The 13,798-nt window shown below is 37.2% G+C and overlaps 1 protein-coding gene across 4 annotated transcripts in view; it reads left to right on the forward strand.

Moving 5' to 3' along the window:
- The window catches only part of phf21b (PHD finger protein 21B), a 95,897-nt gene that overhangs the window by 73,463 nt on the left and 8,636 nt on the right, over positions 1–13,798 (forward strand). For all 4 annotated transcript variants that reach the window (XM_074624902.1, XM_074624903.1, XM_074624901.1 and 1 more), the window contains 6 exons: positions 8,208–8,300; positions 10,573–10,908; positions 11,742–11,867; positions 12,656–12,707; positions 12,848–12,924; positions 13,328–13,382. In XM_074624902.1, the coding sequence (XP_074481003.1) occupies positions 8,208–8,300; positions 10,573–10,908; positions 11,742–11,867; positions 12,656–12,707; positions 12,848–12,924; positions 13,328–13,382 (739 nt within the window). The remainder of the gene's footprint in view (positions 1–8,207; positions 8,301–10,572; positions 10,909–11,741; positions 11,868–12,655; positions 12,708–12,847; positions 12,925–13,327; positions 13,383–13,798) is intronic.

Below are 13,798 nucleotides of genomic sequence, written 5' to 3' on the forward strand. Positions count from 1 at the left end.
GAAAAAAACAGAACAGAACTCAGATGAACCCGCCCTTTAATTAATATAAAGAATTAAAGTTATATATATATATGTATATATATATATATATACATATATATATATATATATATATGTATATATATATACGTATATATATATATATATATATATATATATATATATATATATATATATATATATATAATCTGAGACAGTATAAGGAATTTTCTTTGGTATTTTGGTGCATAACAACAAACATAAAATATATATATATTAAATATATTTGTATAAATTAATACGTAACATTATTATATACTGTATATGAATACTAAATAATCATATGTACATATATAAATATAAAATTCATATATATAATAATAAAAAAATATAGAAAAAATTACAATAAGAATATAGAATGTATTCAATAAATTAAATATATAATTAATATATATTTTTTATAGATATATGTATATTAATAATATTATATTAATACATATAATAATATAGAAAAAATTACAATAAATATACAATATTATATATATTATAATATTATATTAAATAAATTAAATATATAGTTAATACATTTTATTTATATATATATATATATTTTCACAATACATTATTAATACATATAGTAATATAGAAAAATTTACAATAATATATATATGTTTTTTAATGAAAATCCATACAGTGTGCAAATAGTCACAGGATAAAGAATGTGGGCTATATATATGTTATAATATATAAAATATATTTAATTTAAATTAATAAAATTATTATTAGACTAAAATGTTGATGAACCCATCCTTTAATTAATATAAAGAATTGAAGTAATATATATTGTAATATATAAAATATATTTAATTTAAATTAATAAAGTTATTATTAGACTACAATGTTTGTAAATTTGTAAAATTACTGCTTTTGTGAATGGAGTCTGGTAGCTTTGAAGACAGAAAGGGCTGTCTGACGGCGAGGTAAAGCGATGAAAATATTCTAAATATGATGTACACTTTTCTAGGTGTCTAAAATACGTTTTTTTCTGCTGCTCCCGTCCACAGACACTTCACCTCGCCGTCAGACTGAACTGAAGCCGTTGTATCACTGACCAGACTCCATTCACAAAAACAGTAATTTTACCACTCAGAATAACCCCACCTCAACAAAAAATCCGAACCTCCCTTACAGTTATTTCCAAACTTAGCACAGCTAACGTTGACTCAGCTAGTGCTAATGTTCACATTATTCATATTGATTAGCTTCATGATTAGCTTACCTAGATAACAGAATTTCACCAAAAAATGTAACAAATCTGAATGGGATTTGGTTGGAAGTTGGTCCATAAAAGTAAAAAAAGTTCATAAAGAGGGATTCCTGTAAATATACAGAAAATAAAAGTTCAGATTTTTGCAATTCTTTTAATTAAAAACTCAACCTGACATCTTTCATTGACTGATCTTGGTCATAATGTACAGGAGAAAGGGTTCATTCATTACTTATTATGCCTAAATAATATAAAAACAATATTCACATTGTCAAAGATATGAATCTAGAGGTTATGATATCAAATAAATCCAATAGATAAGTCCTGAGTTTGTAGCTTTAATAACAGTTTATTTCGAGATGTTTGTTGTTGACCGCTGATTGTAGCATCAGTTGTGTTTTTAGCGTCCGTTAGCTTGAAGCCGAGGAACAAAGAGGAGCTCTGAGGAGGAGGAGGAGGATGCAGAGTGTGTTTGAAAGTCTGCAGTTTTAACGCTCTCTTTCATGGCTCTCCATCTCGCCGCCTTCTAAAGACATCTTTATCCTCTTTAAACAGCAGCCAAGGTCATCTCAGCCATCCGCCTCCGAGTCTCTCAGAGGCGGTGAGGACGCTAGATGGCCCCTCCGAGGGTCCGCTTCCCTTCTCAGAGCTGTGAATGACTGAATCTGAATGCATTCAGGGTTAGGGTTAGAAAAAAGAGGAAGAGTAATCTGAGTAGACGTTTCAATGCTCTGCACTGTTGACATGTGACTACAGGATGTTCATTTAGCTCCGGCTCTACTTCTGGTGTGATTTAATGTTGGGATAGTGTATTTTAGGGGCGATATGTAACAAAATCAGGGAGTTAATCTTAGAAATTATCCTTAAAAATTGTTGGGGTTCAGTCCAGTTCAGTACGTTACACATTAGAACGGTTATTTTTGTGTTTCCATTAGCAAAAGTTGTGGATGGTACCAACAGAACCGCTCTACTCCACAGAGTTGAAACACTGCAGACCACTGATTGGTCAGAGAGAATCGTCACCATCGTGACACAGGGCGTCCTGCACAAACCTGACATTTTTTAAATAGCCAAGCTGTCGTCAATAGAGACAACAATTTTAAATTTACTCCACCCAGATTTTAAACAAGACTCGGTCAAAACCCAGTATATGTCTGGACCGTATCTGGTCAGTCTGTGAATTTGTGGCTAAATTGTTACAAGAATAGTCAGAGGTCATGTCTATTATGTTTTGTGAACAGTTTTTTTCCACTTCTATCTTAATGTTTGATTGAAACTTATAATGAAGCAAATGACATTCAGTAATAGTAAATGGTAACATTTACTAGTCAGTATATTATACATTTTATACAAGGTGAAAAGGTATTAGCATGGCATACATTATGCAGGGTTAACAGAAGCATTCATCATATAAGTGGTGTGTAACAATATATACATACTTCGCGAAAGTTTATCAACGTAGAGATTCTCCCGCTGTCATCACTGACGTTGTTGCTGCCGTATTTATTCCTAGATGGAGTGTTAATGGAGCAGCTACAATGTTAGCATAGTCTGGCACTGATCGATCCGAACTCCATTCAGAAAACAAGCATTTTAAAAGTTGTTTGCTTGTCGTGTTGCGGACAGACCTGACAAAGCATGAATTCGGTCTTTTTACAAATCAACATCATAATGTCGTTATTTCGGCATCATTTTGATCCGTTTATTGTAGTATTATTATTATTTTGGGTTCATACCGCAGTAGCGTCATGAGGCTTGCTAGATACAGTCAGTGCAATGGTACTGTATGTGAATACAGCTCGCCCCCGGATGATGTTATGAACCCAGACACGACAGCGTTTGGTTTTCTGACATACAGTATCTGGGACTTCACCAACATGTACAAAGCAGCAAAAGTCAAATCTTTCTTGAGAAGGTTCCAGGGTTAGTTTGGTTCTAAAGGTCATGGAAGAGATTTTATGGGTCCTTGAGGACACTCTAGGACTCTATCTGGGGGTCTTAAGGGTCCTGGAGAAAGTTCTTGTGGTCATTGAGGACGTTCTGGGGGTCCTTCTGGATATTTCAGGTCTCCTACAGCAGTGCTCATGAAAAATATTTCAGCAATCCTGGATTCTCTACCAGCAGTCCTGGAGAGAAAGTTCTAGTGGTCCTTGAGGTGGTCTTTCTGGACATTTGGCAAGTCTTTGAACACATTTCAGTCTTTGTTTCAGACATCGCTCAGATAGTTTTGGTGTTTTTCTTTGAGCAGGTTGCAGTGGTCATGGAGAAGGTTCTGGTGGTCCTTGAGGAGGTTTCAGTGGTCATGGAGAAGTTTCTGGTGGTCCTTGAGGAGGTTTCAGTGGTCATGGAGAAAGTTCTGGTGGTCCTTGAGGAGGTTTCAGTGGTCATGGAGAAAGTTCTGGTGGTCCTTGAGGAGGTTTCAGTAATCATGGAGAAAGTTCTGGTGGTCGTTGAGGAGGTTTCAGTGGTCATGGAGAACGTTCTGGTGGTCCTTGAGGAGGTTTCAGTAATCATGGAGAAAGTTCTGGTGGTTGTTGAGGAGGTTTCAGTGGTCATGGAGAACGTTCTGGTGGTCCTTGAGGAGGTTTCAGTAATCATGGAGAAAGTTCTGGTGGTTGTTGAGGAGGTTTCAGTGGTCATGGAGAAGGTTCTGGTGGTCCTTGAGGAGGTTTCAGTGGTCATGGAGAAGGTTCTGGTGGTCCTTGAGGAGGTTTCAGTGGTCATGGAGAAGGTTCTGGTGGTCCTTGAGGAGGTTTCAGTGGTCATGGAGAAGGTTCTGGTGGTCCTTGAGGAGGTTCTAGAGGTTGTCCGAGTCCTTGAACAGCGTCTGGTAGTCCTGAAAGAGATTGCAGGGGTCCTGGAGAACATTCCAGGTGTTGTGGAGGATGATCCATCTGCTGATTCATGAATTAGTTTGTTAGTTTAGGTGTTAATAAAATTAATCTTATTGGTGTTTTTAGACAAAATCTGGAGTTTTTAGTTTCTCAGTGGACTCGTAATGTTTCTGCTTTTGTTTGCTAACAACGTCTTTGAAAGGAGTTAATAGTAACTGATCATTTCTTAAGAGGTTTTCTGTAAAGTCTCGTGATTATTCACTAATGAAGGAACAGATGATATTTACTTAATTATAATATAATATTAAAGATTCCAAGTAGGAATAGGAATTCCAATAGGAATTCCAATAGCTGGAAGATGTTGGTGGAGTTTAGAGGAATTTTCTGTATAATTTCATTTCTTTCTAGTCATTCTTGTAAATCAGAAAGCATTTAAGGACTATACTGTTCTCCACAAATTAGAAACCATCCAACTGATAAAGCTCTTATACTGTAGTTATTAAACCCATATTATTATTATATGAAGCAGGATGAGGTGTGGTTGTTGAGGATATAAACGGTGTCGTCGTCGCTGCTTGTGAACGCAGCCTGACTCTCCTCTCAGCATCATTATCATCCAGAGTTCATCTCTGAGCTCAGAGCATGAATGAAATGAAAAACTTCCTCATGGAGACAGAGAGAGAGAGAAAGAGAGAGAGAGTAGAGGGAGAGAGAGAGCAGAGAGGGAGAGTGTAGAGAGAGAGAGAAAGAGAGAGAGAGAGAGAGAGAGAGAGAGAGCAGAGAGGGAGAGTGTAGAGAGAGAGAGAGAGTGTAGAGAGAGAGCGAGAGAGTAGAGGGAGAGAGTGGAGAGAGAGAGAGAGAGAAAGAGAGAGAGAGAGAGAGAGAGAGAGAGAGAGAGAGCTGACGTGTCCTCAGACAGCTTCCTCCGCTGGCCGCTGCAGTAACACCTCCTTCACATATTCCATATCATACTACAGAGTAGTGACGTCTGCAGAGCTCTCTGATCTTGGCTGTATAAACACTTCTCTCTGTATATCCAGTAGAACCTTTTATATAACTCAGGAGAGCCAGTCTGGGCTTCAGGAATCTACAAACCTGTCACCTTAAATCCTCTTTAAAGTCTGAACAGATTTATAGAGGCAGCATCACAAGAAATGGAAATATTCTAGACGTCCCCTCACGCATCGTTTTGTTTTGGTGTCTTTAGAAGTCTGCTCTAGAATTTACACTAAACGGACGGCGTTTTAAACAACGTGTGTTTCATAGAAATGTAGCTGTTCAGTTGTAGATGTTCAGGAATAAGTGTGTGAAAATAGAAGTAAATGATGTACATAATGCACCAATATAAACACCATATATATAGAAATATAAGTGCTAAAATTAAAAATGAGAATATAAGAAAAATTTACAAATAGTTGCAAATATAAATGCCAGAATGGTATAAATAAATGTATAAGAATATTTTTTTTAATGTACAGTATAAATGCAGTATTAATGTCCTGGGCCTGTGTTGAACAATAAAATATTATAGATATGATAATAAGCGTTTTCAGTCCAAAATGGAGGCAGCGGCTGTTGTAAAAAAAAAAAAACACCTGAGTTTAGTCTCTTTACTGCTCTACATTTTGTTAGAGGTGCATGTTTTCTATATGTTTCCACTCACATACTGTACAACATGTACTGTTACATACAACATGTGTGTTTGAGAGAGTTGGGGGAGGAGGAGGAAGATGGAGGAGGATTGTTGGTGTTTGCTGCAGAGCTGTCATCTGTTTCAGCGATGAAACTGGCTTTAGCGTTTTGAAAAAGCTTATTTAAAGAAACAGGAATCAGCGGTTGTGTTCACTGCTCCTCACACCGGAGAGGAGGAGGAAGAGGAGGAAGAGGAGGCCCCCTAAAGAGAAGGTGCTTAGGTTTGGAGAAAAGAGGAAGCAATTACGAAAATGAAAGCCCTAGCACTGCAAGAATTTTCATCTCTGCAGTTGCCATGGGAACAGGCCTGGGCCTTCTCCTCCTCCTCCTCTTCGTCTCTGAGCCGCTCTGCAGCACAATACAATGGAACGAAGGGATTTTCACAGAAGAAGAAAGGAGGAGGGAGGAGGGGAGGGAGGAGAAAACTTTCCTCTATTTTACTGATTTCTTTTCTGTGGATCTGGAGAGGAAACATGGAGGAGATTATCATCATCGTCTATGCTTCATTTACTGGTTTAACTGGTCCCAGTTTAGTTTAGATTGACAGCAGGTGTCGGCCAATCACAGACTCAAGTTTATTTATATTATTCACATTACATACGACTCAGTGAGCTTCAAAATACATGACCAAAAACATAATAAATACATACAAAATATAAGTTTTTCCCGTTAACCACTCACTAAACCTCTTAACTAAAAGCTTGTGAACAATATGTGATACATTACATACAGTGAAACCTCTGATGAGAATCGTCATTTCAAGGGCGGGTCCATTGTTATTATTATTATTATTTTTTTTTTTTAGGTTTTTATATCATCCTGTAGTTTCCCAGTATGGAGGAGGGAATCTGCCAAAATAACAAATAAATGAATAAATAAATAAATATGCCATTAAATATAGCAAAAATAATATTAAAATGTGTAAAATCAGACATAAATTGATATTTCTGTTTAAATTAGCTTTTTATTTAATTATCTTTGTAGTAATTAACTTATTTATTTACTCTTCTTTTTAATTTTCCCTTTTTTATTTCTTTTAAATTCATTAATACATTTTTGCATTTATTTATTTTAACTTTTTATATTTTTGTATTTATTTTTTGCACTTATTTTTATATTTTTGCATTTATTTGTTATTTAACCATTTTTGCACTTTTTATATTTTGTATTCATTTTTAAATGTATGTATTTATGAATGCATTCATAGCCCCCTCATTAGCACAATGAGGCAGAAATGTGTAAAGAAAAGAACATACAATACACAATAACACAATACAACACAACACAACACAACACACAATACAAGGATACATACTTACAGTTGAAAATAAATACAAAAAATAAGTGCATAAATAAATAAAATGAGTGCAAAAATAAATAAATAAATAAAATAAATGAATAAATAAAAAATATATTTATAAAAATTTTAATTAATAAAATTAAATACATAAATAAAGTTATTATCAGACTAAAACGTTGCTGTTTAAGCAGGTAAATTCCATTTTAAATAAACATCATTTTTTTCCCATCTATCTGTAAAACCAGTGTCTCAGAGCAGAGAGACGAGAGAAAGGAGAAGAAAAGTAGAAATAAAAATAAAAATGCTGCTGGTGATTCACACAGATAATAAAGTCCTGCAGAGAGAGAGAGACAGGAAGCAGCTGGAGGCTTCAGAGGAAAATATGATGCAGGAGGAAATGAAGTCCAAAGTTCTTATTTCAGTTCAGTACAACTTTATTTTATTTATCCCTGCAGTCGCCATCCAGCTCCCAAAACACACATATGATGATGGTAAAATCTCCTGCTGGGATTAATAAAGTACATCCATCCATAAATGAATAAGTGTATTTCTAGTGAGGACCTTCTTTCCTCTGATCAGTATTTCCGTCTCTTTCTCTGCTGTTGTTTGTCCTCTACGCTCCTCCGTAGTTTATGTGTCGGTCAGCCGTTAACGGCGGCGCCGGTTCGACCTTGAGTGAGGCTGCAGTGATGTCAGCTGATCTAGTCTGAACAACCTCAGCGTGTTGTAAACATCCACAAACATCCAGCAGCTGCAGCTCAAACACTGAATACAAAATACCACGCAAAGTACATTTAATTATGTTTTCATCATATTCTTTTAAAGTACTATGTTTTAATTGTTAAATGAATAAACTAATGAACTAAAGTATAAAAATAAATAAATTAATAAAGCCGGTGGGAGCCCTTCTTTGTTTTCTGCTTTGAGACGATAACTGAACAAATAAAGAAAGAAAGAAAGAAACAACCCAAAAATCACAAGTTGCGTTAATGTGTTAAAGCAATTAGGGGCATTTAAACAAATTTGCGTTAACGTGTTATTATTGTGTTAACACTGGCAGTCCTAATAATGTCCTGTTAGTATAAAATGTCTAGTCTGATGATTTATTGAAGTGTTGTGTTTGTGTGTGTTTCAGATGCTGGGAACTCTCACTGCTGTGCCCATCAAGGTGCCTCAAGTCAGCTCGCTGCACCGGCTGGCAGGACAAGCAGCCACCGTGCTACCTCAGGTAACCACACAACAGTAACACACCAGTAACACCAGTAACACACCAGTAACACCAGTAACACACCAGTAACACACCAGTAACACCAGTAATCCACCAGTGACACACCAGTAACACACCAGTAACACGCCAGTAATCCACCAGTGACACACCAGTAACACACCAGTAATCCACCAGTAACACACCAGTAACACACCAGTAACACCAGTAATCCACCAGTAACATACCAGTAACACCAGTAATCCACCAGTGACACACCAGTAACACACCAGTAACACACCAGTAATCCACCAGTGACACACCAGTAACACACCAGTAACACACCAGTAATCCACCAGTGACACACCAGTAACACACCAGTAACACCAGTAATCCACCAGTAACACACCAGTAACACGCCAGTAACACACAAGTAACACGCCAGTAACACCAGTAACACACCAGTAACACGCCAGTAACACCAGTAACACACCAGTAACACACCAGTAACACGCCAGTAATCCACCAGTGACACACCAGTAACACCAGTAATCCACCAGTAACACACCAGTAACACGGCAGTAACACACCAGTAACACCAGTAACACACCAGTAACACGCCAGTAATCCACCAGTAACACACCAGTAACACCAGTAATCCACCAGTGACACACCAGTAACACACCAGTAACACACCAGTAACACCAGTAATCCACCAGTGACACACCAGTAACACACCAGTAACACGCCAGTAATCCACCAGTGACACACCAGTAACACACCAGTAACACCAGTAATCCACCAGTAACACACCAGTAACACGCCAGTAACACACAAGTAACACGCCAGTAACACCAGTAACACACCAGTAACACGCCAGTAACACCAGTAACACACCAGTAACACACCAGTAACACGCCAGTAATCCACCAGTGACACACCAGTAACACCAGTAATCCACCAGTAACACACCAGTAACACGGCAGTAACACACCAGTAACACCAGTAACACACCAGTAACACACCAGTAACACGCCAGTAATCCACCAGTGACACACCAGTAACACACCAGTAACACCAGTAATCCACCAGTAACACACCAGTAACACGGCAGTAACACACCAGTAACACCAGTAATCCACCAGTAACACACCAGTAACACACCAGTAACACGCCAGTAATCCACCAGTGACACACCAGTAACACACCAGTAACACCAGTAACACACCAGTAACACACCAGTAACACGCCAGTAACACACTGTTTGTCCTGATGGTGACGTCAGAGGAAATAAATCAATCTGTATGGTAGCCATTTTAGGACATCTGAAACGTATCAGCCTCAGCTCTTATTTTAAATATCCTGTGTCAGTCTGGTTCCAGACCTCCCAACCAGATGCCTACACCTCAGGTGTGTTCAATGACCAACAGGTCTGCTCGGCTATATGATATATAACATGAGAAATGTCGCTAAAAAAACTAAATAGTGTGTAAACTTTAACTCTGAAAATAAGTCTTGACTTTAGCTTTCATTGTCCACACATTTACATTTTGTTATTGTCCTGTCTCTCCATCTGTTTGTTGAAAAACCTCAATGCTGTCAGCTTTTATTTTGAAGGTGGAGACTAACAGGATATTACGTCACTTCCAGGTGAAATCTAATCTAATCCGATTTAATTTTAAATTGGTGAACAATACAAAGAACAATTAAACCGATACATAGGTAGACAATACATATAAAGACAATCAAAGAAATAAAGATATTTTGAAAGGATTTGTTATTATATTATAAAAGAAAGCTTCAGATTCAGCTACCAGCTATTCTTTTGATTACTAGATTATTCTATTTATAAAAATGTGTCTTCCAATGTCTTGTTTTGTCCAAAACTAAAAGATATTGAGTTTACTGAGGTATAAAACAGATAAAAGACACTGAACGACTTACATCTTTACTTGATAATAAACTATTAACAGATCATAATAGTTGGCAGAATGTTTTAAAAACTCAAATCCTGGAACGCAGCAGCAGGTCTTGTGTCTGTAATGTCGTCAGACGTCCAGCAGGCGGCGGCACAAACACACATCAGCCTCAGAGAGATGATCTTAATATGTGGGTCAGTGATGTCATGACTCTCTGTCCTCTGATTGGACGACAGGAAGCGTCTGATTGGTTTAAATGTTGTGTTTGTTTCTCTTCAGTCGGTGAAATAACAACACTAATAAACTCCTTTTATTAGAGTTTGTGTCAATGTTTTAACCAGCATGTTTCCTCCTCGCTCTGGTCCCCCCTACTCCAGGTCAGGCCAAAGACCCAGATCCCCGACAGCCTCCCCCACAGTCCGTGTCTGGAGCTGCAGCCTGTCAGCCTGCAGAGGGCCACCGCCGTGGTCAGTCCTAAGAGCCAGGGCGCCACGCTGCCCACCGCCAACAGCACCTTCAGCCCCGAGCACCAGCCCAACGGCCAGAGTGACGCCTCTCCACCGGCCCCGGCCCCGCCCCACGGCCCGTCGGGGGGCCCCGACTCCGGCGGACCCCTCCAGCACGCCTCGGCAGTGCCCGGCGTGGCCTACGCCATCATCGCCGCCTCACCCGCCACCGGCAACGGGGTGTCCGCCGTCAGCGAGGCCGTCAAGGTGCAGCCACTGCTCTTCAGCGCTGACAACAAGGCTGGTGTCTCCACCAACAGCTTATATTATATATTCATATATATAACATATAATATTATATTATATTTATACACACTTTACTTCAGTTTAATATATTATATTATTAATACACACTTTACTTCACTTTAATGTAATATTATATTAATACACACTTTGCATTTAACACATTTTAAGATTCAATTTAGATTTTTAAAAAAAATGTCTTTCAATTATTTTTTTTTTATTAAATTTGTATTTAGTTTGATTTTAATTGTATTTATATATTTAATTAAATTAAATTAATTTATTTTTTATTTATTATATTTGTATTTATTTAATTTTAAATATATTTATTTAATTTTGATTTCATTTTTTTATTCTTTCATTTAAAACATTTTTATTTTTATTATATTTTGAAAATTTAAAATTTGTTAATTTAATTTCCAAATTTCTGATTCTGTCTACAAAGATTAAACACATCTACATTTGGTTAAACATTAAGTTGTTAAAATTTCATTTTTAAAAAATCCAGAAATGTCTGTCACAAGATTTCAAAGTGGTTTCTTCATTGTTTTTCTTTTTTCTTTTGATCACCACATAACTATTTAAATTTATTATAGTTATAATAAGCAGGAAAAAAAGCAAATTAAGTGATTAATACAAAAAAGTAAATCAAATAATGAATGACATAAATAGGTGATATTGATGTTTAAGTGTTATTCTATGTATTATATATTATTTATATATATGTTATATATATATATGTATTATTGCTATATTATTCTAACATGGTGTGTGTATATATATCTGTGTGTTACCAGGTGATAATAATCCAGCCTCAGGCCCCCAGCAGCACTGAGGGGTCACCGGGGGCCCACGCCGACCTCCCGTCACAGGAAGCTCCGCCCCCCAAATCCCCGTCCCAGAAGAAAGACGAGGACCCCGAGGTGAGAAAATCAAACTCCAGCTGAAGTTTATGACTCATGTTCAAACACAGACAGACAGTTTCAGTTTGATTATATCTCTCTCTTCAAAGCCACCAGACTCCATTCATAAAACCAGTAATTTAACCTCTCAGAACAGGAGCTGCTGGTCTACCGCTGCATCCATCGGTTAGTTAGTTTGTGTTATTGTGTGACTTTCTGATCTGAACTAACCAAAGTCACAACGATAACACAAACTGTGTTCTGAGAGGTCAAATGACTGGTTTTATGAATGGAGTCTGGTGGTTTTGAAGAGAGCGATATAACGGCTGCAGTTCCTCGTCAGCATTTTACAGCAGCTCACTGCTCCTTAGGATGGGTTAAATGCAGAGCTACCTGTATGTGACGGAGTTAAACGCTTTATTAGATTCATCTACTGTAGTAATACACTGACCATGGAGAAATAAAGAAACACCTGAACTATCCCTTTAACTCATCATCTGAAAATGTTTTCATTTATTTCAACCAATCAAACTGTCAAAATTGTTATATAATCTACTTTTACAAAAAATGCAAAGTTTGAATGTATTTGACTTGATTTATTAATGACAGCACATGTTAATTAACATCTAACATCTTCTCAGGAGGAAACGGAGTCTTTATTTCTGTTGTTTTAAATGTAAAACGTGTGAAGAGACGATCAGCAGCAGTTCAGGAATATTTCCTCTTCCGTGAAGAACTCTAGAGTCTGAAGCTCTTCAGCTCCTCGTTAACGTCTCCCCTCTTTCTCTCTCTCTCTCTCTGTTTGACAGAAAATCGCCTTCATGGTCGCCCTCGGCCTCGTCACCACAGAACACCTGGAAGGTCAGTTCACTCAGCTGGTCTTGTTGTGGATCACTGGGGACATTTTTTTTTTTTTTAATTGTTTGTGTGTTAGATTCATGTTTCTCTGCTCCGTCTCCGTTTCCTTCTTTAACCTGATGAAGTGTTTTTGTTTTGAGCAGAAATCCAGACGAAGAGGCAGGAGAGGAAGAGACGAAGCACAGCCAACCCGGCCTACAGCGGCCTGTTTGAACCAGAGGTCAGTTCATTAATAGCACTTTAAAATCACATTAACTTCAACCAAACAGAGACAAAGAGCTTCATTACCCTCTCACAGGTTTAATCTCTTTCATCAACTCAACTGTCTTATATTTACTTGTATCAGAGGCAATTCAGATTGTAAACACACTGACAGAAATTCATGCTGTTTCTTTTTTCTGTAGTGATATATTTGAGCTAAAAAACTAAAACTACAATCATTTCAAATGAATTTATATATATATATATTTTAATCTGGAAATATTGTTTCACAGTTTAGTTTTTTCAAAGGAAATCGTTTTTTTATTTTATTTCTTTACGAACATTATTTGCTGTGCTTATTTTTATTTTACTTTCCTATAATAACCCTGACTGAAACTTGTGTCCCTGTCGTGTGTCTGCAGCGTAAACGACTGCCGTCTCATTACCTGAACAGCTCGCTGTTCTTGTCGGCACGAGGTAAAAACACTAACTACTGAACATGATGATCACACCAAACAAACACCTAAACATGATGATCACACCAAACAAACACCTAAACATGATGATCACACCAAACAAACACCTAAACATGATGATCACACCAAACAAACACCTAAACATGATGATCACACCAAACAAACACCTAAACATGATGATCACATCAAACAAACATGATGATCACACCAAACAAACATGATGATCACACCAAACAAACATGATGATCACATCAAACAAACATGATGATCACACCAAACAAACATGATGATCACACCAAACAAACATGATGATCACATCAAACAAACATGATGATCACACCAAACAAACATGATGATCACACCAAACAAACATGATGATCACACCAAACAAACACCTAAACATGATGATCACACCAA

This window comes from Sebastes fasciatus, chromosome 23, assembly GCF_043250625.1.
Source record: "Sebastes fasciatus isolate fSebFas1 chromosome 23, fSebFas1.pri, whole genome shotgun sequence".
NCBI classification, from domain to species: domain Eukaryota; kingdom Metazoa; phylum Chordata; class Actinopteri; order Perciformes; family Sebastidae; genus Sebastes; species Sebastes fasciatus.